Below are 25,800 nucleotides of genomic sequence, written 5' to 3' on the forward strand. Positions count from 1 at the left end.
AAGAATTTATATTTTACTTTTATATCTATTATATACATATGTGACATGGGTGTAACTCTCCCTTAAAAAGCCCACACTCATCTTATTCTTTCCCTGAGCGTCTCTGTTAACCCCTACGCTTAAAATCCATACATAAAATGGCTTTTAATAACCCCTTCCTCCTCTCCACATTGTTATCCTGAAATTCCCTACGGGGAAAGAGCGGAGCTGTGCCATCTTCCTCCTTTCCGCGGACCAGCCAATCCTGGCTACTGCACAGCGAAACCCAGACACGCGATACTAACTCAGCTCAGCAGTCTGTTCTTTCGTCAGCTTTCAATGCTTTGAAATCCACCGCTTTTCATCATGGTGTGTGTGCGCACATGTGAAATATGTGTCAACCCCGCATCTTCCCACACACTTCACTTCTATCAAATGACCCACCAGTGGGATTATGCTTAGCATTAAACTCTCATAATGTTAAAAAAAAAAACAAAAAACAAAAAAACCTATGTGGTCTTTAAACTAGACTCAGTTCTTAACTTTTTAATTGCAAGCAAACAAACGAAAGAACCAAACACACACGCATAGACAGAAGAATACAACACCCTGGAGTAACCTAAAAAAGATCCCCCCTCAGCTGATTATTGGTCTTCTTAAGTTTCAATAGGTGAAGGACAGTGTAATATAATACAGTTAGAAAACCAAGATGGGACATATCTGTGATATTAAAATATTGCCAAGCAATTCTTATTCTTACAACCATTAATTGCCTTAAACTACCCATAAATAGGCATGCCTGCATGCAGGTATCTCAGCCAAGTTGATCCAAGAGTCGTCCTCCCTGGGCTAGAGGGCACTCGCACTCCCTCAAAAACATGCGCTCCCCGTGCGCAGGCGCCACCCCCACCCCAGGCCCCGCCCCTCAGGTCCCGCCCTCGGGCCTCCCGTCACGCGCCGCGGTAGTGGCGGCAGCGCCTGAGCCGGCGGAATGGAGGGCGAGAGCACGCTGGGGGTGCTGTCTGGTTTTGTGCTCGGCGCGCTCACCTTCCAGCATCTCAACACCGACTCGGACACGGTGAGCCGGGCGCGCGGCTGTCGTCCCCGCCTCCCCTGCCCGCAGCTCCTGCTGGCCGCGTGGGCTCGCGGACCGGGGCGCCCTCCCCGGCTCTCATCCGGGCCCTTCCGACCTGGTCGTGTTTGGGGGTGCAGTTCCCGGCGGCCTCAGGCTCGGCGCGGGAGATCCTGCCTCTTTCCGCCCTCACTACCCGCTGCTTTGCGAGGGATCCCCGCGCCGTGCCCCGCCGGCGGTGCGCGGCTAGGATCGGGAGGACGGCCACGGCTGCCAGCCGCAGGGGGCTGGCCGGTCCGGGTTCTGAGGCTGAGGGTGGCTGCCCCAACCCGTCCTGAGAGTGGACAGCCCAGCTACTTTCTGTGCCGCTTTCCGTTACAAATGCACATTTGTCCTGGGTCACATGTGTAAATGCATCGTTAAACTTTTGCTTACTTTCGAAGCCACTGAGTCAAAGTGGAAAAAAAAATTAGAAGCCTGTTTTTAAAATTTAGGAGATCTAAAAAAAATCTCACTGTAAACCGGGCGGTGGTGGCACGTGCCTTTATTCCCAGCACTCGAGAAGCAGAGGCAGGTGGGTCTCTGTGTTTAAGGCCAGCCTGGTCTACAGAGCAAGTTCCAGGACAGCTAGGGCTACACAGAGAAACCCTGTCTCAAAATACAAAACAAAAACACTCACTTTAAAACTTTGGGGTCGGGAAGTAGCATCTTGTAATAAATTCTTAGTAGCATATTGAAAGAAACTAAACTATCTAAAGGAGCGTTGGGGACTGTACTAAAACAGGCCAGAGAGAGTACTGAGCAGTGTCGAGTAGGGTGTGTGAAGTGCTTGCTGTCTGTGCCTTCATTCCAAAGTGTAAAGGGCTCCAGTGTCTACAGCTGCCTTCCGCACAGTGCTAGTCGTAAGGGCTGTACAGTGAAGGCTGCGACGAACCGCTCTGCTGGGCCCTTAGGCTCTCAGTTCTTCTGCTTTGGACTGCTAAGTGCTTCTAGCTCTGCCTTCCCAAATTATGACCCATCTGTTTAAAAGTCAGGGCTTTCTTCTCCGCACAGCCTTTCCCAGTTACCCACACATGAATACACTGTAAAATGCTGAGAAAAGATGATTCGGAAAGAGAACAGTAATCCTCTCCAGTGTGTTTCATATACGGCTTCTTATTTTTATTCTTACAGGAAGGTTTTCTTCTCGGTGAAGTGAAAGGTGAAGCCAAGAATAGCATTACTGATTCACAAATGGATAGTGTTAAAGTTGTGTATACAATTGGTGAGTCACTTAGTTCTGTATGATTTGGGTAGTTTATATGCTCAATGTAAACAGCATAAATGGCACTGCTCTTTTTTGTAACATTTTAATTGTTATGGGGGATACATGTGTCATGTGCAACTGGGGGGGGGTATGGGGGTTGTTTCTCTCCTTCCATCATGTGGGTTCAGGGATTGAACTGAGTTGGTCAAACTTTTCAGCAAGTGCCTTTCCCTGCTGAGCCATCTTGCTTATGTGCTGTGTGTGTGTGTGTGCATTGTTTTTTTACTATTATTATTTATTTATTATGTATACAGTATTCTCTGTATTCTATCTGCATGTACGCCTGCAGGCCAGAAGAAGGCACCAGATCTCATTACAGATGGTTGTGAGCCACCATGGGGTTGCTGGGAATTGAACTCAGGATTGTTGGAGGAGCAGGCAGTGCTCTTAACCACTGAGCCATCTCTCCAGCCTGTGTGTGTGTGTGTGTGTGTGTGTGTGTGTTTAAACTGTTAAAATATATACCCTAAATATTTTTTAAAGCACTGCAAAAAAAATATGAGTGGGTATAGTGGTACACACTTGTAACCCCACACTTAGAAGGTGGAGGAGGAGGATCAACACTTGGGTCCAACATGTTTGTCTTTGGCTAGTGAATATAACATGTAGTTCCAGGTAGGATTTTTAGCCCTGTCTCTCTGGGGAGTCACATGATTCCTCTCACGTGGGCAAACGATTACTGCGCTCCTAACCTAAATCCTTTCCTTCTAGACATTCAGAAATACATTCCATGCTACCGGCTCTTTAGGTGAGTAACAGCATCAGTAAGAACAAGCGAGTCACCCATTCTGGAAATTATTCTTCTCGTGTTAAATAGTTTGAACAGCTAGCAGTGTCTCAGTCTCACACGGAGGGAGGCTTGTCATCTGTTCAAGGTGCACTAGTGCGCCCGCCTATAATTCAGTACTTTTATTGCCTTCAGCTGCTTTCCCTGCCGCTGAAAAGCCAGTTTAGTTTGAGGATTGTATTTTCTTCTCACACCCGGTCCTCTCATTTCATATTATAAATTCACAACTGACATGTTCTTAGATGTCAATAATAGATTGTTTTTCATTTTTGTTGTTGTTGTTGTTTTTGTTTTTCAAGACAGGGTTTCTTTGTAGCCCCAGCTTTCCTGGAACTCACTCTGCAGACCAGGCTAACATCAAACTCTCAGAGACTCACCTGCCTGCCTCCCAACTGCTGGGATTAAAGGCGTGCACCACCACTGCCCCGCTTTTCCATCTTTTGATTCCAATTGTTAATTGTTTCTCCTTTTGTTACTACCTGATCCAATAATGTCTGGATCTTGCCGGCTCTTAAGTTGAAGGTAAAGAGGACATGAGTAGAGCTATCTGGATATATCTCATTCATGAGGTTACTGTACCGTTCATCTTCAGTTAAAACCACAATAGGCCAAAGTTCACAATTAGTGGAAAACACAGAGCTACTTCATGTAGTGGTTCTCAACCTGTGCGTTACAACCCCTTTGGGGGTTGAATGACCCTTTCACAGGGGTCACCTAAAACCATTGGAAAAAACACAGATATTTACATAATGATTCATAATAGTAGTAAAATTCAGTTATGAAATAGCAACAAAATAATTTTGTGGTTGGGGTCACCACAACATGAAGAACTGTATTAAAGGGTGGCATCAGGAAAGTCGGGAACCACTGACTTAACAGTAGGACAAAGCTAGAAGACATGGCATTTCCTTTTAATGGCTTGTGTGTGTGGTGTTGGGGTGCGAGTTTCTGCTAAGCCCCAGCCGTAGGCTCCAGGCTTTCTAACAACCTGTCGTGTTGGTGCTTCCCCCTTATACGTCATATTGGTGAATATATTTAAAACAAAGTCTTCTGGTGACATCTTTTGAAGTCCAAGTTAGATAAGCATTAATAGCCAGCTTTATAATTTACTACAAAGGTTATCAAATATCACCCTGTGAGTTGTTTTTATACAGCCCTCTTCTTAAAACGTTTATTTCTAAGGGTTGTAGGGGCACTGAGGAAGAGTGTATAATGGAAACAGGCGTGGTGGAAAGACTGGACTGTCTTGACTGGCCGCGTACGGATGAACTGTACTAGCTCGGCACCAACTGCATCCCCGCTCTGGCTTTTCAACGGAATACACTGATTTTGTGCTCCTCTAAGCGATCTAGAAGGTCCTTGAAAATAGGTCAATAAAACCTATCTTAAAAATTTGGCACTTAAGTATGAATTCTTTACTGTATATCCTTTTGGGGAGTTGGGAGGCAACACAGGGTCTCAGTATGTAGCCCAGGCTAGCCTAAACCTCCAGATTTTCTCTCCCTGCCTTCCAAGTGTTGGATTTAGGCATGTACGTGCCACCACACCTGACTTATGTTTCCATATATACTTTCTAGGGATTTGACATAAAATCAGTGTTCTCACACGTCTTTACTGTTAGCCTATGCTTATATACCCTGAGGCTTTACTGCCTCAGGCACCAGGTTTGAGACGCTTAGAAGTGGACCATGTTGGACAGCATTAAAAATCTTTTTCTTCCTTCTTTATCTCCTCTCCTTTTCTTCCTCCCTGTCCTCCTCTCTGGGGATTGAACCCAGGAACTGGGCATCAGTTTCTGGACCTGCCATGATTTCAGTCTTTATCCAAGTCACACATGTCATAGCAGATGTCCTTCAGTGACCCAGCTACCCCTCAGCCTATTAAAACATTTTTAATGGAGGTTAGTTTTTGTTGTTATTTCTTTGTGGTACTGGAGATTGGACCAAGGGCTTTACTCCTGCTAGGTTAACCTGTAATCACAGTTGTGTTTATTTCTTTGAGGCATTGTCCTACTAAGATTCTGGCCTTAGAGTTGCTCTTGTTGCTTAGGCAGAACTGGAGATCCTCCTGCCTTAACCTGCTGCGTGGTTGGATTTATAGGACTGTACCACCAACCCAAGCTTAAAAATGTTGCCAAGTAGAATATAGTTTTTCAGTTTTATGTAAATATTTCCAATGTATACTTGAGGATTTCCAGTTGTTTTTTTTTAAGAAACCTATAAAATTCTATAGGATTTTGATTAGTATTTCAGCATTATAAAAAGAAATATTGTTCATCTTAATGATAAAAAGGACTAGGATTGAGGAGATGGCTCCATTGCTAAACGAAGACCTGGCTTTGGATCCCCAGCAACCGTGTAAACACTCCATGCATGAAACTCTAGTGTCAGGGAGTAGGGCAGGGAGGGCTGACAGGAAGATCCCTAGAGGTCACTGGCCACCAACTAGCCGAATCTATGAGCTCTGGGTTCACTAAGAGAGAGACCTTGTCAAGAAATCAGGGAGAGTGACCAAGGAAAACAGCATCAGCCTCTGGCTTTTATGTGCTCGTGCACCTGATTCCATGTGTGCACACACATAAACTGCACCCACAGGGAAGGAACTATGACTTGGAGTCTCCCTTGCAGGAAGAGAAAGCAAAGATAGAAGGAAATGTTTAGATTGTTTAGAATTTTTTTTTCTATATCTTGGAAGTCCAACTACAAAACCACTGGACTAAACCAAATTTACCCTCCCCTCCTCAGTCTCCCAGATACCCCAAACACACTTTTTTTGGAATTAGCGACGAATAAGTTATCCTTTTTGTACTATTCTTTGTTACTCATTATATATTCTATTAGGGGTTATCAGTTATTAAGAAGTAAACTGTGAATTAGCTTTTGATACTTGTTTTTAATGTATAGTTTACTGTTCTGTTTAGTTTAAAAATATGATAGACAAACTCATACCTAGAAGTTTTTCTATTTTATGTTGTTTTTGCTTATGGAGCTAATGTTTCTACAATATAATTTTTAATTTTCTCTACTATTTTGGTTATACAGTGTGGGTTGGATAGCTAAAACTTAAAGTGCTAGTAGAGCGGCTCAGATGTCTAGCGTACTGAAATCTCTTTCATTTTGATTTTTATAGCTTTTATAATTCTTCAGGTGAAGTAAACGAACACGCACTGAAGAAAATTCTTTCAAATGTCAAAAAGGTATTACCTTTTCTTTATTGGCACTGTTTGCACTATTTTACACTCCTAAAAACATAGTACTTTTACAGAAGTCTTCGTGGTGTTCATTAGAGCATGTAGGAGACTTACTCTTCCCAGAAAGTCCGGCATTGTTTCTCTGAAAGCAAAACTAGTCATTGAAAGTATCCATCTTGGGGCTGGAGAGGTGGCTCAGTGGTTACGAGCACTGGCTGCTCTTCCGAAGGACTTGGATTCAGTTCTCAGCACCCACATGGAATCTTAACTCGATGTAAATCTCGTCCCAGGAGATATGATCTCTTCTGACGCCCTGTGTGAACACACGCATGCACACGGCACACAGACATACAAGCTGGCAGAACACTCATGCATATAAAATAAAATGGAAAAAAGTATCCATCTTACTATTTCCTTGACTACTTGGATTTACACTGACTCTTGTGGTACATTGTTTAACCACAGCTTTTTCCAGTCTGATTATATATATTATTATATTATATTCTAGAACATAATAATTTTTTTTTTTAATTTTCACATAGCTACACTCTTTGTTTTGTCTTCTGGTCTCAAACTGCTTTAGTAAGGGACTGGGACTTCAGGTGTAGGTCATAGAGCCTGGCTTTGCGGTTATTATATAAATGCAGAGACAGTTACCTATACAGCAATCACATTTAAATCCTCCATGTACTTGATATTCAGATAAAAGTTATTGAACAGTCAGAATGCCCCCCAACTTTTTCCAAGATATGCATTTTTGTCTTTAAAATTTTATGTTTGTGAGTATAAAAGTAGATTTCATGAAAAGTTTTGGTTACTGGGGATGTTGGCACACATCCCTGATTTTAGAATGGAAGTAGATTTAATAATAGACGTTTCTTTTAGATATTGGGTGTATACATGTTATGCTAAGTATGTGGAAATCCAAATGGGAGGATTTCAAGTTTGAGACCTACCTAGGGAACCAGGGAGATCCTGACACAGGTTGTGGATGTAGCTCTGCTGATTGCCTGCCTCAATCCTGGGTTCAATTCCCTAGCTCTAAAGCACAAGGCCTGACAATCTGAGATCAGTCCGTGGAAACCATAGATGGTTGGGGGGAGAGAACAATGTGCTGTCCTCTCGTCTCCCCATGGGTAGAACACTTATGTACAGACATATGTGCACGCACGCACACACAAATACATAAGTGTAAAAATGTTTTAAAAGGAAATGGTTGGACTTTAAAAAATTATATTTGTTGCTACAATAAAAGACACCTGTTATTAACCTGGCTGACTGAGTTCAATCCCTTTGACTCATGATAGAAGGAGGGAGAGAACTGACCCTCACAAGCTGTCCTCTGACCACCACATTCCCATGGCCACTTATGCGTACACAGCACAGTTTATACATTCTTAATTTGATTATTTAGGGAGTGTACCTATAGGAACATTTTCCTTTCAAAAGAATGTGTTTTGTTTTTGAGACATAGCCCCACTATGTAGCCCACTATGTCTTTGAACTTGTTATCCTCCTCAGCCTTCCAAATGCTGAATTATAGTTACAGGAGCCATTTCTAATGTCTTAATCTTAATGTACAAATAAATATATAGTGTTTTTTTTATTATAATTACTTTAAGGTAATGAGAATTATTTTCTAGTTTAAAAGTTATTACTGTTAATCATGATTTTTGCATGCTACAGATTACAAGATCCTTTCAAATGATCTTAAAATAATTTTGTTTATTTTTATTTTTTATTTTTATTTTCTGAACATAGTTTTTCGCTTGCCTGTATGTTTGTGTGAGGGTGTCGGGTCTCGTGAAACTGGAGTTGCAGACAGTTGTGGCTGCCATGTGGGTGCTGGGAATTGAACCCAGGTCCATTTGGAAGAACACTCAATGCTCTTAACCTCAGAGCCATCTCTCCAGCCCCTATTTATTTATTTTTAAAACTTATTTTATGTGTAATGTTGTAAAGGTGTCAGATCACCTAGGGACTGGATTTATATACATTTATGAGCTGCAATGTGGGTGCTGGAATTGAACCCAGGTCCTCTGGAAGGGCAGTCAGTGTTCTTAACCACCCAGTCATCTCTCCAGACCCCTTAATTTTAAACAGCCTAACATTTACAAACCAAGTGTGTGCATAGGACATGAATGTGATCACAGGCATTGATTCCTGTTATGTGAAACAGTGACATTGGTGAATTCTTTTCTAAAAATGATTTATTTTTATTTTATGTGCATTGGTGTTTTGCCTGCATTATGTCTGTGTGAGGGTACAGGATCCCCTGGAGGTATAATTATAGGCAGTTGTATGATGCCATGTGGGTGCTGGGAATTGAACCCCAGTCCTCTGGAAGAAGAGCCAGTGCTCTTAGCCACTGAGCATCACTCTAACAGAAGACAGTGTGACTACAAGATAGCAAATGTTTTACTGTGTTGTTTACTTAGAGTAGGAACTGAGGGTGTAGCTCCATTAGTAAAGTTCTTATGTAAAGACCTGGGTTCAAGCACATAGCACATACATATAATCCCAGAGAAAGAAGCAGGAGGATCAGGGTTCAGGGTATCCCTGGCTACATATGGAGCTTGGGGCCAGCCTGGAGTACACAAGACCCAGTCTACAAAAAAAACAGTTAAGTCAAGATTTTTGGGGGGTGGTCTTGGTGTTTGGGTTTTTTTTTTTTTTTTTTTTGTTGTTGTTGTTGTTATTGTTGTTCTTTTGGTTTTTAAGACAGGGTTTCTCTGTGTAGCCCTGGCTGTACTGGGATCAAAGATGTGTGCCACCACTCCCTGGCAAGGAGGTTCTTGTTTGTTTTGTCTTTCCTGCATTAAATGTGTAGGGTCTTTTTTTTCTTCTTGCTAAGTATAAAGTACTATGTCAGTTTGCTTACAAAAGTAAAGTTTATAACTAAGTATATTCTTATTTTATGTATAACCCAAACTTTACCAACAGTTGGAAAAGCCATTTTAAGTCCTGTAGGTTTTGTCAGGCTTATTGGTGATACCTTTAATCACAGTTTAGGCAGGCCTGGTTTACAGAGCGAGTTCTAGGACAACCAGGGCTACAGAGAAACCCTGCCTCCAAAAAACGAAAAGGCTGTGGCAGTGTTTTTATTTAGTTTTGTTGTGTGCCCAGGCTAACGACAGTCCTGCGGTCCCAGTCCCGTGTGTGCCGGAGCCACTGCATACAACTGCAGCTACTGCTTAAGACCATGGTTTCATTGCTAAGCTGTAGGAAGACATGTGGTTATTGTAACCAACATTAATTTTCCTGTATTCTCCCCAGACTGTGGTGGGCTGGTATAAATTCCGTCGTCACTCGGATCAGGTAATGACGTTTAGAGAGCAGCTGGTGCACAGAAACTTACAGACGCATCTTTCAAGTCCAGACCTTGTTTTTCTGCTGTTAACACCAAGTATAACAACAGAAAGCTGCTCCACCCACTGCCTGGAGCACGCCTTATATAAACCTCAAAAGGGGTAAGCATTGGTTGGTCCTGACTATTTTAAGCTAAATTTTTAATTTTTTTTGAAGTGTTTTGTGGCTCTAAGTGTTCTCATACAGTGTTGCATAAGGCATCACAGTAACAGCACAGGAAGTCTCACTATTAGTAGTAGATGAGAAAACAAAGGCTGGGCAAGGAAGGGGAAGCCCAGTGCAGCGATGGCTGGACTCCTGTGTGCTGGAACTGGGGGTGTCGCTGTCGTATGTACGTATGGAAGTGTGGACTGTACAGCTTCTTCAGAGACAGCGCTTCTTGCTGTTCTGCCACAGTGAGTCCAAGCAGTCCGCTTGGGTATTATAAACTACATTCTCTGGGAATATAAGAATTAAGTTAAACCGGGCGGTGGTGGTGCACACCTTTAATCCCAACACTCAGGAGGCAGAGGCAGGCGGATCTCTGTGAGTTCAAGACCAGCCTGGTCTACAAGACCTAGTTCCAGGACAGGCTCCAAAGCCACAGAGAAACCCTGTCTTGAAACACCAAAAAGAAAACCAAAAAAAAAAAAAAAAAGAGAGAGAAAAGGAATGGGTAGATGAGCCTGTCTAGCTTTGAACCTACAATCTTAGCATTTCCAGACACATTTTACTGTCTGAGGTGGTGCAAACTTATAGTCCCAATAAGTGAAGCAGGAGGATTGAAGTCTGAGTCAGTTTAGGTTACATAATAAGATCCTATCTCACATCTCAGACCTTGGACTAGGGAGGTTAACCTGCTCTGCCTCTTTGGTGAGCTGAGGAGACACAGAGACACAGTGCGAGATTGACGCCAGACAAGAGTGGCTCTACCACCGAGCTTCATCTCCAACAAAATTTCTTTTCCTTTCTTTCTCCGTCCTTGAAGGTCTCAGGCAGGCATGATGGTGAATCTCCATCATCCCTGAGTTCCAGTGAGAGCAGGATTACGAGTTCAAGGTTATGCTCAGCTACGTTGAGTTTGAAAGGAAGCTGAACTACTTAAAACCATGAGTCAAAAAAAGAAAAGAAAAAAGACCAGTGAAATGACCCAGCTGGTAAAAATGTTTGTCCCACAAGCCTGAAGACCTGGGTTCTATCCCAGAACCTTCATTAGAGGAAAAGAACCAACTTCTGACACTGTCCTCTGAACACACAAACATGATAAACATACATACAGTCATAATAAATGACGGCAACCAAAAGCTCAGGCGTCACCTGTGTTGCCTGCCACGGCCTTTCAGCTCACCGGTCTCAGCCTTATTTTCATGCTCACGACCAGGTGAGACAGCCGCTAAACTGTGTCCATGCAGCTTTTGATGCCGTGTTTCTCTGTGCAGCCCGGATTGTCCCAGAGCTCCCTCTGTAGACCTCAGAGTGACAGGAGCTGGAGCTGGAGAGGGCTCAGCAGTTACGAGCGCCGCCTGCTCTTCCGAGGACGCCAGTTCAGTTCCCAGCACCCACGTGGCAGCTCACACCCAACCGCCTGAGCTCCAGTTTCAGGGAGATGGACACTTTTCTTGCCTCCGAGGACACTAGTGGCACATGGATATACATGTGGGCAAAACACCCATATACCTAATATTAAAAAACAAAAATCTATTTGCTTCAACCTAGTTCATCTGGGAAAATTCTATCTTGCTAAATAATGATGGGGCTGTTTTTTCTGACACCGTTAGGACAGCGGCCTGCTCTGATGGCAGGTGTTGTCTTACCCTGTTTTAAACTTTTCCCTCAGGTTTTTTCATAGAGTGCCTTTGGTGGTTGCCAACCTGGGAATGTCCGATCAACTGGGTTATAAAACAGAATCCGCTTCCTGTATATCCCCTGGCTTTAGCAGAGCCGTGAGAGCACACAGGTGAGTCTCATCCAGACAGTAGACACTAAGGGAACCCTGTGGAACTGGAGGATTCCCCTTTCCTTCTACAGTTCTATACACTTAGCCAAGGAAATCATCTTTGCTTTCACAGTTCTCAGTTTTTTAATGAAGATGGATCGCTAAAGGAGGTGCATAAGATAAATGAAATGTGCGCTGCAATACAAGAAGAATTAAAGGTAACTGCTTCGGGACCACTTCAGAGTCCATTCACGTCAGCAGAATGCATGAATTGTTTCCTAGAAAAGTTAACATTTTTTGAGTATATGTTGTGTTCCTTTGACTTCCGTAATTGAGACTCTGGGGATGGGATGCAAGCTTAAGTTTCCTCTCATTATTCGTGGCTGTAGCTATTTCTTTTCTTCTTTTTTTTTTTTTCAAAAATGATCTCACTATGGAGCCCTGGCTGTCCTGTGACTTGCTATGTAGTAGGCCAAGCTGTCCTTGAACTTACAGAGCTTCTCCTGTCTCTGCCCCCCCAATGCTGGGATTAAAGGCGTGTGCCATGAGGCTCAGCCCCCATAGTCTTCTTGAAGATGAAGAGGAAGCAGATTTAGAAGCACAACCATCACTACAGCATTATAGTCTTACAGCATCAGTGCAGGTCACTGTACAGTCATAAGATGGATCCCAAGTGCAAGAGAGTCATTGGACCAATGTAAAAATCGGAGGGGATTGAGGACTACAGCAGAATCTGACCCCAGAGTCAGAAGGAGCCTCAGTTGTACCGTTCTATGAGAGCTTACCTGAGCATAGCCCTGACCCGGGATCCTGCTTTACATTAGCATGAGGATTACAGGAAGGGCATCACTGTGCCTGCCCTTCTTAAAGGAAGAAAAAAGTTAAATCCTTAATTGAACAAAGTGACCCAGAAGTATTACATACTGTTCAAAGGCATGTACTAATGTCCTCACCATGCTCAGTCACTGCTAGAACAGTCCTTAGGGAGTACGGCTTAAAAAAGCACTGTGGGGCTCAGGATGTAGCTCAGCTGGCAGACCACTTGCCTAGAATCCACAGAGCTCCGAGTTTGATCCCCAGCACTACGATGGTGTACAGCTGTAATTGCAGAACTGGGGAGGTAAAGTCAGGAAGATCTTCAGGGTCATCCTTGGCTGCATACTAAGTCTGAGGCCAGCCTGGAACATACAAGGCTTTCTCTAATTGCAAAATCACAAGTCCAAAATTGGAGCATCGGTCAGTTTTTCTCAGTTGGATATCTAAAGTCTATTTTTATGGTAGCCATACTTGTTAGTAGAACATAGTAAGGGGGGAAAAAAGGTTAAAACACTTTGTATAATATTGACATATATATATTGTTTTTTTGAGACAAGGTTTCTCTGTCTAACAGCCCTGGCTGTCCTGGAACTAGCTCTGTAGACCAGGCTGCCTCGAACTCAGAGATCCCCGTCTCTGCCTCCTGAGTGCTGGGATTAAAGATGTGCGCCACCACTGCCTGGCTATATTAATTTTTAAAGATTTATTTATTTTGATGTGATTCATTTTTTTCCTTCATGCCTTTGTGTACAGTGTGTGTGTCCAGTGCCCTTGGAGACCCGCAGAGAGCATTTGTTCCCCTGTATCTAGAGTTACAGTTATGAGCTGCCATGTGGGTGTTGGAAACCTAACTCAGGCATTCTTAATTGCTGAGTCATCTCTCTGACCCCCTATATACTAATTCATTTAATGAATAAATAACACAGAAACTTTGAAAATAATACTGAGAATGTCACCATTTCCCCATTATTAAAAATAAAAATTTCTGTCATATCCTGTTTATAGTTTCCCCTCATCTTACTCATCCCAGTACCTCCCTATCTCCCTTTCCATCCAAATCTACTCCCTTTTTGTGTCACTAGAAAGCAAACAGGCAAGTCTTGGTGTCACGCATCCTCAGCGTCAGCATTTGGGAGGCAGATGCAGGCAGTTAGCAGAGTTCAAGGCCAACCTTGAAGTTCTAGATCAATTGGGAGGACCGTGTGTGTGTGTGTGTGTGTGTGTGTGTGTGTGTGTGTGTACGCGCCGCACACACAACAAACAGGCTTCTAAAGGATAATAATAAAATATAGTAAAACAATAACACATCAGAGTTGAACAAAACAAACAGAAGGAAATGGGCCCAAGAGAAGGAACAAGAAACAGAGACCCACTCATTCTCATACTGAGGAATCCCATAAAAACACCAAAGTGGAAGCCGTAATATTTATGCAGAGGAGCTGGCACACCCGGGCGGGCCCTCTGTATGCTGCCTCTGAGTTCACGCGAGCTTTGATCCCACTGATTCAGAGGACTTGTGTTCTTGGTGTCCTCCATCCCTCTGACTCTGACATTCTTTTACTGCCTCCTCCACAGGCTCTTGATAGACTTCTCATTAGCGGCTGGGTGCTCCAAGGTTTCTCATATGCATAATGTCTGACTGGGTCTCTTATTTGTTCCCTTCTGCTGCAGGAGGAAGCCGATGGCTTTGTGTGTTTGTCTGTTGTCAGGGTCTCACTGTAGTCATGGCTAGCCTGGAACTAATGGATCAGGCTGGACTAGAAGTCTCCTGCTTCTGCATCCTAAGTGCTTGGGTTAAAGGCATTTGCTATCATGCCCAGCCAAGAATGTCACCATTTTCAAGTGATTATTTTTATTTTGCCATTTTTCAAGTTTTTCCCCTAACACACAAATGCTTTGACATACTTGACAGTGATGACAACAGAATTTGTATTGTGATTTTTTTTAAAATGTATCATTAAACATTTTCACTTTGCCACATAATCTTTTATTTTTATTTTAATGCAGTATGTTTTTAAATTCTAAATCGACAGGTAAAACTGTCACGTAAAGCCACGTGCAATGCACACCTGCCACTCTAGCACTGTGGAGGTGGAAGCCAGAGGATCAGGAGTTCAATGTCATCCTCAGCAACACAGTAAGTTTGAGGCTGGCCTGGGCTACATGAGACCCTGTCTGTAAGAAAGGGGAAACGCTGAGTGAAGCGTGTGTGTGTGCGTGTGCGTGTTATAGAAGGTTATATCTAGGAAAGGAACTTTTGTGGTGGGAATACTTAGCATCTGCTCTACATTTTCCAAGTCGATCATTCTTAGCTTTTCTCTCTACTGTATGTCTTTACCCAGTTATCTTTCAGCGGACATTTATAATGATTCTGTGTCTTCATTATTTGAATAGTTCTGGACAAATACTATGAAAAGTACCCACTACAATTGGCTATACTTAAATTATGACCTATATTTTGAAATTAACAATATTTAACAGTAAGAAACATTATCCTGTATAAACTTTTGTTAGGTCTAGTTCCGAAATAAAATTACTAATTCTTTTAAAACTGAGACACATAATGTCAGTTTGCTCTCAAATGTAGCTTCTCTTACAGGAATTATAATCTTCCATAATTTCCTTAAAACATAGCTGCCACTTTTTATTTTACTTTATCATTGGTTTTTGGTTTTTGGTATTATGACACAGGTTCTTGTGTTGCCCAGGTTGGCCTTGAACTCCCTATAAATAAGGATAACCTTTAACTGCTAATCCTACTTCCACGTCATAAATGTAAATCAGTTATGTATCTCAGCTGTCGGGGTGGGGAACATGTTGGGACTTGAACCCCGGGCTACACACATTCTAGGTAATGAGCTCTATCCTCAGCCCAATACATATTTTTTTTTAATTTCAAAATGAATTTTATCAAGGAAATAGCTGGTCCACAAATGAATGGAAAGCTAACACATCCACGGTGCATGTTGTTATCTTCAAATGCTTGTTATGGAGGTGGCTTACACAAAAGGTTAATGGTATTCTACAGTCTGAGAATGTTATATTGCAAAGCCTCATTAGTATAACACCTGGAATGTTTTCACTGTGCACTATTTTACTGTGCAGAGTATATGCCACAAAGTTGAACAAAGTGAACGAGAAGTAGAGAGACTAATGACGGATGTAAACCGATTAAAAGAAGTTAGAAAGGAGCAGCGAGCCCGGATTAAAGCAGCAGGTAAGCGAATGAACGCTGCAGACGCTAGCTTCACGTTTGCACGAGCCATGGTCCTGACCAATGACCCAATGGACTGGGATACGAGTCACGATGACACTGTGCTCATAATCTTCCCAAACGGTGAACACGCTACTGTAGTGGGTGTGTTGTATCGGATAAAAAAGTACAAGACTGCTTTTCTTTTCTTAGAGTGGCACGTGAACAGGAATCTAGTGTTATGTCATTCTTATTCTGAATAATATGTCTTTTGGAATAGTTTTTACTTTACAGCTAATCATAAAAGTTTGTAAAACTAATGTTAAGCTCTTTCTTATTTAGGAGAGAAGAATGTCCAAAACAACCCCCAGGAGAACATTCTTCTTTGTCAAGCTTTACGAACCTTTTTTCCAGAGTCTGAGGTTCTTCATTCTTGTGTTATTTCTTTGAAAAATAGACATATTTCTCAAAGTGGATGCAGCATGAAGCACCATCTTGATGTGGCTAAGCTGACCTTAATGGTGGAGTATATTCACAGCCCTGACGCTAGTCCGCTGCCCGAAGCCCAGCTAACTAAGCGGAAAGATGTAGACACGCAAGACCAGTGGCCTGGGAAAAAACCACGGCTGCAGGAGACAGAAAGCAGACCTGTGACAGATTCCCAAAGCAGTCACCATAACAAAACGTCCTCAAGCAGCCCAGATATAGACACAGAGATGGGGAGCACGGAGGAGGACAGTGAATACCCTCGCTCTCCCACGTTCTGATTCTTGCTAGATGATATTTTTACTTGACTGAGGTTCAGACACTATTTTACTGTCTGCTACTGGAGTAACACATGAGAAGTTCATGTTTTACTGCACTGTAGGGGAATATGGTATTTTTACTACTCAACCGTTTATAATATGTTTTATAAAGTATTTTAGAAATTCCTATTTATATTTCATACATTGCAAATGCTCTGTGAATGTGTATATGTTCCACTCAGCTGCAACCTCCTCGCTTCCCAGCCTCTTCTCACTGTGCCTTCCCTGCAGGAATTCTCCCTTCCTCTTTGTATCTCATGTTCTGTTGCCTTCCTCGCCTCTGCAGATTCTTTTTCTCCCATCTCCTGACCCCTTTCTAGTGGCCTGGCCTCTGTCCATCCACATCTAAAGTACTTTTTAGAAACCTTTGTGGTGCAGGAATCGATGCAGGGCCATGTGAACAGTAGGCAGCTTCTCTACCACTGAGCTGTAGTCCAGATGGATTTTTGGTTTGTTTGTTGAGACAAGGTCTCTATGTAGTTCTGGCTGTCCTCAAACTCACAAATATCTGCCTGCCTCTGCCTCCCAGGTGTTGGGATTAAGAATGCATGCCACCACACCCAGCCAAAATGCTTTTATTTCAGAGCCACAACCTTTCAGCTTCCCTGAGTTATCAAGGGAGACTTAAAGATGCATTCTTTTAAACTACAACATTCTTCATATTGGAAAAGAGAAACTAGCCTTGTTTCACAACGCAGAAAAGAGCATAGAAGTTTGCAAAATCAGGCCTGGGAGCTGGCTCAGCTGGCACAGACATCTGCAGTGAAGACTGACAACCTGAGTTGGATTCTTGGGACTCCCTCAGCAGAAGGAACGAGCCATCTTCCACAAGTTCTTCTGATTTCCACACATTCCTTCACTGTGGTATAATCATGAAACCCCCACAAATAAATTTAATAAAATTCCAAAGTTTTTAAATCTTGTTTTTTATCTACTTCGTTAAGATTCTTACTGAAGAGAGAGCCCAGCAATTAAGAGTACTTGAAGCACTTCAGGACTGGAATTTGGTTCTCAGCACCTACATTAGGCAGTTCACAACCACCTGTAACTCCAGCTCCAGGGGATCCAATGCCCTTCCGGCTTCCAGGAATGTGTTCTCTGTCTCTCTCTGTCTGTGTGTATCTCTCTCTCTCACACACACACACAGAAATAAACATAAAATAAATCTGCCCTGCTGGGTGGTGGTGACAGTTTACACCTTTAATCCCAGCGCTGTCAGAGGCAGGCTGACCTCTGAGTTCACAGTCAGCCTGGTCTACAGTGTGAGTTTCAGGACAGCCAGGGTACACAGAGAAACACAGAAAGATTGAAATAACTCTGCATCTTCATGCAGTTCCCACCTCAGGCCAGATGACTGCTTGAGCCCAGGAACTGGTAACTCTGCCTCCATCTCAGAAGGGGCAAACAAAACTGTCCTTGCAGATGTGTTCCATCTTTTCACCTGTTCGGTGAAGTGCACACACGTTACCTTCACGTTCTACTCAGTGCACGTCAACACTGAACACACTTTACCCTTGTTTTCCACTTGTTGCTGCCTGGAGAAACTACTTAAGACATAATTCTATGTAGCAGCAGCACTTTGACTTGGGTGTTGATAGCATTAATTATATGGGGTTGTTCTGAAGCCACCCATTACCCAGGGGATGATTTGTACAACTGCTGGGGTATGTTTCTGGTGATGTAGTAAGCTGTAGTGCACAGCACAGGAGTTGTGCACAGCACAGTTGTCAACAGATCTCTCACCGCACGACTGAAAGCAGACTGCGTGCCATCGCCCGTCACAGAACAGTGGTCCAGGAATAATTTGTCTCGCAGGGACTAGCCTACTATCATTCCCTGTGTGCACCTCTGCAATGAGAACTCTTGACAGTCAAGCGCAATTAATATTGACTAGTTAGCAAACGACTCTAGGAGATAGGTCAGCAAAGTGCCAATAAGCATGAGGACTTGTTTGGAACCCCAACAACTCCATTAAAATAAAGGAAGGGCATGTGCATGTGTGGTCAAAGGAGATGAGTGACTGAAGAGCCAAGAGCATGGTTTTGGTTAAGCCTGGCACAGTGGTGTGCACGTGGAGTCCCAGCCCTGAGAATGTGGAGGGAAGAGGCTCCCTGGGGTTTGGGAATCAGCTGGTCAGTCTAAGTGAATTCCAGTGAGACCTGGTCTCAGACCATGAGGTAAATGGGTCAGCACAATGGCTTGGTGGGTTGAAATACTTGTGCTAAGCCCGGAGACCTGGGTTCTGTCAACAGAACTCATGGCTGGAAGGACAGAACTAATGCCTGGACAATGACCTCTGGCCTCCACATGTGCCCTCATGGCAGGCACACACCAATCAGTGAATAATTGTTTTACAAAAAAAAAGGTGGTGTTACATTGAGAAAAAACCTGATATCAACTTCTAGCCTCCATACACTCCTGTGCACATAAAACCACAGAATGGCTCCAAAGCAAGTTGAATTCTACAGCCAGTTACGTGGGATTCATAAACACTACCTTTCTATAACCAATCCCCTAAAATCATCCCATTTGTGAATACGGAATCTGGGCTCGGGTGGAATTCTAATAGAAGCCCACCCCTTCCACAATCAAAGGTACTACACAAAGAAGGTGCGACACAATGAGGTACCACTTTTATCAAACTGTACAAGGTAACATTACCATCTCAAGCAGTGTGTCCAGAGCACACTCATGGTGTGGAAGGGTACATCCCTCCTAATCCCCTGAAAGACACTTTTACTCAAAGCAGCTCCGTCAGTGCTGACGTTCACTTCCAGGCTTATTGGCAGTAACTTCACACAATTTATTCCCGGTATCTGATGTTACACACTTTAGGGTCTTTGAGATATGCCGGATCCTTGAATGTAACTGGCATAAACCCTGTAAAGAGATATTAAAGTTCTTCACAAAGTCAGTGAGTGAAGTCTTAACTAGTTCTGTTCATTTGTGCAGGCGGACTTACCCATTTTTTGAGCTCTCTTAATGGCTTTCGTTATTTCTTTCTGTTTCTTCCCACAAAGACCTGTGAAATAGAACAGGCGCTTTCTTACACATCAGAAAATGCTCGTACTACATTTACAACAGTTTTCTAAGATGAATACTGGTAAGTTTTTTTCTGTTAAGAAAGTAAAGCCGGGCGGTGGTGGTGCACGCCTTTAATCCCAGCACTCGGGAGGCAGAGGCAGGCGGATCTCTGAGTTCGAGGCCAGCCTGGTCTACAAGAGCTAGCTCCAGGACAGGCTCTAGAAACTACAGGGAAACCCTGTCTCGAAAAACCAAAAAAAAAAAAAAAAGAAAGAAAGTAAAAAAATCTTTTGTGAATCATTTGGTCTGTCATACACTCAGTTCTATTACTGTAACTCAGTGACAACCATGTGGCCCTCTGTAAACAAATAAATAGCAAATGACAGTCTGGATAGCGCCATCAGCTGCTGAAGCTGTTTAGTCTAGGAATGATAATTTTAAAAGACATTCAATTTTACTATCTTTTTTTTTTCTTTTTGGTTTTTCGAGACAGGGTTTCTCTGTAGCTTTGGAGCCTGTCCTGGAGCTAGCTCTTTTTTTTTTTTTTTTTTTGGTTTTTCGAGACAGGGTTTCTCTGTGGCTTTGGAGCCTGTCCTGGAACTAGCTCTTGTAGACCAGGCTGGTCTCGAACTCACAGAGATCCGCCTGCCTCTGCCTCCCGAGTGCTGGGATTAAAGGCGTGGAGCTAGCTCTTGTAGACTAGGCTGGCCTCAAACTCACAGAGATCCACCTGCCTCTGCCTCCCAAGTGTTGGGATTAAAGGCGTGCGCCACCACCACCCAGCTAGTTTTACTATCTTTAATGGTGGTGAGATATGTGCACATGAGTTCAGGTGCTTACAGAAGCAAGACATGCTGCATTCCCTGGAGCTGGAGTCACAGATGTTATAAGACACCTGATGTGGGTGCTGGGAATCTAACTCCAGTCCTCTGCAAAAAGTGTATGCATTCCTAACTGCTGGACCACCTGTCTAGACAAAGATACAGTTCTCGCCTAAGCCCAAATTTCTGTATGTTGTTATCCTGAAGTTAACTGGGAGTAAAGGAGGCAATTGCTGCTTGCACTGAAAGTAAATCCTTCCCTAAGGATCCCACTCCAGTCCCTGTGAAGCTGGCCTAACACTGACTCAGCATGACTGAAAACTTGCCAGTCTCCTAAGATAACAGAAGCGACCAGTGTGATTCTTATCTACACTTACATCTCTAAGATTAAGAAAGTACCTGTTATGTGCCGTCCGTAAATGCATCCGGTAAATGGAGAGATAAACTGAGACAAAAGCTGTGGGGTTACATTTGAAAGGGGAAAATGTTAGTGTATTTGTTATTCAACCCTGATAACATGAACTAAAATACCTTGTAGCAACAAGGCATCTTTTAAAAAGCTAACGTCTAGTGTATCAAAACTTGACAAGACCAAGGCACACGAGTCAGCCTCTCTGTTAGGTGCCACGGCGACCGACTCCCACAGCCCTAACACTGCTGCTCACAGCCAGGACTGGACACTTGGCCCGTCACAACAGGCGATCAAGAGCTCTTCGGGATACACAGACTAGGGCACTTCTCCTTGAACAGTTTAGTAACACTTTCTAGCTACAAGGCACTGGCCTTGGCTCTCCCCCGCCCCAGACATCTGCTGCATTATAGTTCTTATAATTTCTTGCATTTCCTCCTCCTAAGGCAGCTATCATTTACACTACTGTGAAAATACTTAACTCTCATTTCATTCACTTCCCCCAAATTTGTTACTTCTAATTTGCTGAAAGCGTAAGGAGAAACAATATTTAAAGCAATATAATATGATAGTGAACTGCAAAGGTCAGCTTCACAGGTCAGCTCTCCCCAAAGCCCTCTACCACAGTGCAGTGAGCCACTGTGCACAACAGAGCACAGGGGACTTAGCCAAATCATATGACTGAGGGGAGTGAGGGGCTCTGAGCTGAACAGAGATAACATGGGACATTAAAACCAGATCTGATGTCATGAGGCTGCTCAATCCGTCCTACAGAAAGCCTGATAACAGTGACAAGATCCTCTGAGCAAATGAACAGAAAAGAATCCTAGTCAAGTACCACAGAGGCCAACCAACCCTCACCTGTACATTCTTATAATCCACACGTTTCTCGCACAAGATACACCTCTTAAGGGGCTCCTTATAGGGGTTTTCCATCGGGATTGGCTAGGATAAAAGAATAGTCTCATGATGAAAATGTGTTAAGACAGAAAAGTTAAAGTTACAGCTACACTCAGAATCTTTTTACACAGGTACTTTATTTTGGGTCAACCTGGCTAGAGAGGGATTACCGCAATGAAGAATCATTTCTACAGAAGAGGACTTCTAAGATCAGCACACTGATAAAGAGATTCTGTGTGCAAATTCTATGTTTGGAGCACAGATGACCAAAGTATCTTAGTTTATTTAAAGTTAATTCAATTAAAAATTTTTATTTCAAGACAATTCTTTTTTTTAAAAGGTTTATTTATTAATTATGTATACAGCATTCTACTTTCATGTGTCCCTGCAGGCCAGAAGAGGGCACCAGATCTCATTACAGATGGCTGTGAGCCACCATGTGGTTACTGGGAATTGAACTCAGGACCTCTGGAAGAGCAGGCAGTGCTCTTATCCTCTGAGCCATCTCGCCAGCTCCTCAGATTTATTAAAAATGTGTGTGTGCACATGCAGTGCCCAGAGTCCTGAAAAGAGCACTGGATCCCCTAGAGCTGGGGTTACAGACAGCTGTTAGCTGTTCAATGTGTGGGGCAACTGAGTGTGGGTCCTCTGGAGGAATCCTTGCTCTTGAAATGAACTGTTTAACTTTCGGGAAAGGCACAGTACAACAGACAACATACAATTCCTAGGTTACAAGAGCTGCTAACTTTATCCATCCCCAAATTTTCCGTCTGGTGCTTTTTCACTACTTCATTTTATAAAAGGTAATGCTCCATGGTATCCTGCAACTAAACGCTCGTTAACCTTGCCTTAATAGGCTGCCATAAAAGTCCGTGTGGGCCTGTTTAGCGTTTGTGTCCTTGCTGTTCCTGATACAGTACCTCCCTCTTACCATAAGAATACTTGCCACCAGTAAAACTTTTTAAAAAATGTTTGGTTAGCATATAAAAAAACAGAATTCATCATGTGATATTGCATTTCTGTATATATGCGTGTGTGCTTGTGATTACATTTCTGTATATATGTGTGTGTGTGCTTGTGATTACATTTCTGTATATATGCGTGTATGCTTGTGATATTTCTGTATATATGCGTGCGTGTGTGTGATTACATTTCTGTATATATGCATGTGTACTTGTAATTGCATTTCTGTATATATGTGTGTGTACTTGTGATTACATTTCTGTATATATGCGTGTGTACTTGTGATTACATTTCTGTATATAAGCGTGTGTACTTGTGATTGCATTTCTGTATATATGCGTGTGTACTTGTGATTGCATTTCTGTATATATGCGTGTGTGTGATTACATTTCTGTATATATGCGTGTGTACTTGTGATTACATTTCTGTATATATGCGTGTGCGTGTGTGTGATTACATTTCTGTATATATGCGTGTGTACTTGTGATTACATTTCTGTATATATGCGTGTGTGTGATTGCATTTCTGTATATATGCGTGTGTGTGATTACATTTCTGTATATATGCGTGTGTACTTGTGATTACATTTCTGTATATATGCGTGTGTGTGAGATTGCATTTCTGTATATATGTGTGTGCGTGTGTGTGATTTATACTTTGTTCTTATTTACCTCCTACAGGTCTCACTCAAGCTGCCTCTCCTGCTTGCTGGTCCCTTCTTCATTCCCAAGAATCTTTCCCTGCTTTTAAAATAGGACTAACACAACATGAGTGTCCCGCAATCCTCTTTTGTCCCTGTCCTTCCACACTCTTCCTTCCTCGTCACAGTGCCTTTTCTGTTCCTGTTCCATGGTCTTTTGCTGTTGTGGTTTTGTTTCTTGAAATAGGGTCTCACTTTGTAGCCTCAGCTGTCCTACAACTTGCTGTGCAGCATGTGGTAGCCTCACACTCCCCACCCTTCCGTATCAGCCTTCCAAATGCTGAAATTACAGTTTGCATGACAACACCCTGGCACAGGGTCTTAATTCAGAAATGTCTCTGAAATCTATAACCTTCCTTAACTGTGACAAATGAGTATGACTGTGTGTGTTTTCTGTGGAAAAGATACATACTTTGCATTAGTCACAGTGGGATTTCTGACCTAAAAACAAGAGTAAATTTCCTTTATTCTTGTAAAGTATGATGTATGAATTAGATGACTAAGGCAGACACACAGTCCTTGGTGTTTACAGTTCCTTAACATTTTTTTTTTGTTTTCTTGCTGTTTTTCTTTTTTAACATTTGATCTTACCCAAAATGTGATCGTTTTTGTTGTTGCTATAACCCAGGGTGACCTTGAACTCGAAAGATCCTTCCACTAAGTGCTAGTACAATATGTGTGTACCATGTCTAGCTTGCCTTGAGTTTTCTTAATCCAATTTATAATCAGTTGAGATATAAGCCATATTCCTCTTCAGCTCTAGCTAAGTACTTGTATGGTGTTATTGGGCGCCCACATCCATGTTCATACTTTAAACCCATAAAAATACACCAACAGTTTAGAAGAAGCTGATTAAATGTCCTAAACTAATTTGGTGTGAGGCAGAGGTAGGTGGGTCTCTATGAGTTCAAGACCAGCCTGGTCTACAAAGTTAGTTCCAGGACAGCCAGGGATACACAAAGAAAACCTGTCTTGAAGAAAACAAAACAAAACAACTTTAGCTCTATCTTTTATCAAAGTAGCCTTTCAAAACTGATAAATTAGATAAAAATAGTGCCGTCCCATAATTCTATTGTCTACAATTATTCTATCTACCCAAGCTATCTTTAGAAATTCTCAAATCATATCTTTTAACATCTACAAAGAAAATTATGGTATTACAGAAGCCCCCCAAAATTTAGGATTCCTTTCAAAACCCAAATGACCATAGTCAGTAAGTTAGATTTTCCAAACTGAAAGTAAACATTATTTTGTTTTGTCCTATAATTGAATTCCAAATAGCTAAAATATAAAAAACTAGGCCAAATTTGGAAATGGCTTAGTAATATAAGGGGGAAAAAAATCTGGGGCTGGATGGGTGTCTGTGGTTAAACACACTTACTGTTCTTACTGAGGACAGGGCTTAGGATCCCAGCACCCACATCCAGTGGCTCACAACCACCTCTAATTCTAGCTCCAGGGAATCTAATGCCCTCTCTGGCTTCCACAGCTCACACCCCACAAATTAATAAAAACAATAAATATTTTCTTTAAAAAAATAAAAAGAAATCTTACCAGGTCCTCATTGCTGGCTACCTGTTTATACTGTGCACAACTTCTTCTCCACAACACTGTAATTAAACAGAAATGCAATGACCCAATTATTTTCATTCACTTAATATCTAACAAAGACTTATGTTTTTAAATGGGCTACAAAATCAAAAGGCACGATATTGTGCCGGGCATGTGGCGCACACCTTTAATCACAGCACTTGATAGGCAAAGGCAGGTGAATCTCTGTGAGTTCAAGGCCAGCCTGGTCTACATAGTGAGTTCCAGGACAGCCAAAGCTACATAATGTGAGATACTGTCTCAAACAAACAAAACACCCGTATAATATAAAATAAAGGTTTCATATTTTTTTTCTCAGTGATTGGTTAACATCCTGTTAGATATGGAGCACAAGAGGACTTAAAATGATTCCCAAGGCTTTGAACTAAAGGGCATACATATTTCCTCTCCTATAAAACCTTCCCCCTTTCTACAGTTACCAGCTTGCAATGCAAGTATGTCCAGGAGCAACAGAAAGGCACTGCCACCCCAAAGGGAATACAAGAAAACGATTCAAGTCACTGATAGAGAAGAACAGAAACAAAAATTGAACGTAACGAGTTGACTACACCTCAAAGGACTGCTCAGCTCTGAGAAACCAGTCTCAGGCGACTCGAGCTTCCCACCCCTTTTAAAGCTAGTCGTGTAGAAAAGTCATGTCGCTAAGAGCAAAGACGCCATCGACAACCAGAAGCCGACTGCGGCTGCAAGGCTCTGCTGCAGACTTTACCCGCTTGAGCTCCGCGATCCGCGAGACGGACTGCAGCCGTGGTCAAGCTTTTCCTCCCTACAACACTGCACACTGCAACCAGAGCCGTCATGATTCTTCGCCCTTCCCCTTCCTTTCCTTTCCCTAATCTGCCCGACAGGTCCTTTCCCGCTAGTCTTCCCCCGTGGGCCCCCGGGCTTCTACGCAAAGGTTCCGGGTGCGGGAGCGCCCGGGATTTCAGCGCGACTACA

General features: G+C 42.7%; 2 protein-coding genes across 3 annotated transcripts; one reads left to right on the plus strand and one right to left on the minus strand.

The window, feature by feature from the left end:
- Positions 1-919: 919 nt before the first annotated feature.
- Abraxas1 (abraxas 1, BRCA1 A complex subunit) lies at positions 920-17,351 on the plus strand. 2 transcript variants are annotated; one of them, XM_038346513.1, is made up of 9 exons: positions 920-1,057; positions 2,225-2,315; positions 3,069-3,105; positions 6,274-6,340; positions 9,611-9,804; positions 11,520-11,639; positions 11,752-11,836; positions 15,540-15,651; positions 15,970-17,351. In XM_038346513.1, the coding sequence occupies exons 1-9, from the start codon at positions 971-973 to the stop codon at positions 16,392-16,394; spliced, it is 1,218 nt and encodes a 405-aa protein (XP_038202441.1). In that variant the 5' UTR covers positions 920-970; the 3' UTR covers positions 16,395-17,351. The 2 variants fall into 2 exon arrangements, with proteins under 2 accessions (XP_038202441.1, XP_038202450.1); XM_038346522.1 differs by lacking the exons at positions 920-1,057; positions 6,274-6,340.
- A 1,693-nt stretch (positions 17,352-19,044) lies between these two features.
- Mrps18c (mitochondrial ribosomal protein S18C) lies at positions 19,045-25,727 on the minus strand. The gene is made up of 6 exons (XM_038343072.1): positions 25,571-25,727; positions 24,805-24,860; positions 21,549-21,632; positions 20,678-20,735; positions 19,396-19,455; positions 19,045-19,313 (listed from the first exon to the last, which is right to left on the minus strand). The coding sequence occupies exons 1-6, from the start codon at positions 25,659-25,661 to the stop codon at positions 19,237-19,239; spliced, it is 426 nt and encodes a 141-aa protein (XP_038199000.1). The 5' UTR covers positions 25,662-25,727; the 3' UTR covers positions 19,045-19,236.
- Positions 25,728-25,800: the final 73 nt, after the last annotated feature.

This window comes from Arvicola amphibius, chromosome 1 (assembly GCF_903992535.2).
Source record: "Arvicola amphibius chromosome 1, mArvAmp1.2, whole genome shotgun sequence".
NCBI lineage: Eukaryota > Metazoa > Chordata > Mammalia > Rodentia > Cricetidae > Arvicola > Arvicola amphibius.

Excerpts from the sequence above, each read along its gene's own strand:
- Abraxas1 (XM_038346513.1), top strand. The coding sequence starts at position 971 with ATGGAGGGCGAGAGCACGCTGGGGGTGCTGTCTGGTTTTGTGCTCGGC. Across the intron at positions 6,341-9,610 it reads TTCTTTCAAATGTCAAAAAG|ACTGTGGTGGGCTGGTATAA; the intron begins GTATTACCTTTT and ends TATTCTCCCCAG. Across the intron at positions 15,652-15,969 it reads AGCCCGGATTAAAGCAGCAG|GAGAGAAGAATGTCCAAAAC; the intron begins GTAAGCGAATGA and ends TTTCTTATTTAG.
- Mrps18c (XM_038343072.1), bottom strand. The coding sequence starts at position 25,661 with ATGACGGCTCTGGTTGCAGTGTGCAGTGTTGTAGGGAGGAAAAGCTTG. Across the intron at positions 19,456-20,677 it reads TTACGGACGGCACATAACAG|GTCTTTGTGGGAAGAAACAG; the intron begins GTACTTTCTTAA and ends TCTATTTCACAG. Across the intron at positions 19,314-19,395 it reads TAAGAGAGCTCAAAAAATGG|GGTTTATGCCAGTTACATTC; the intron begins GTAAGTCCGCCT and ends ATCTCTTTACAG.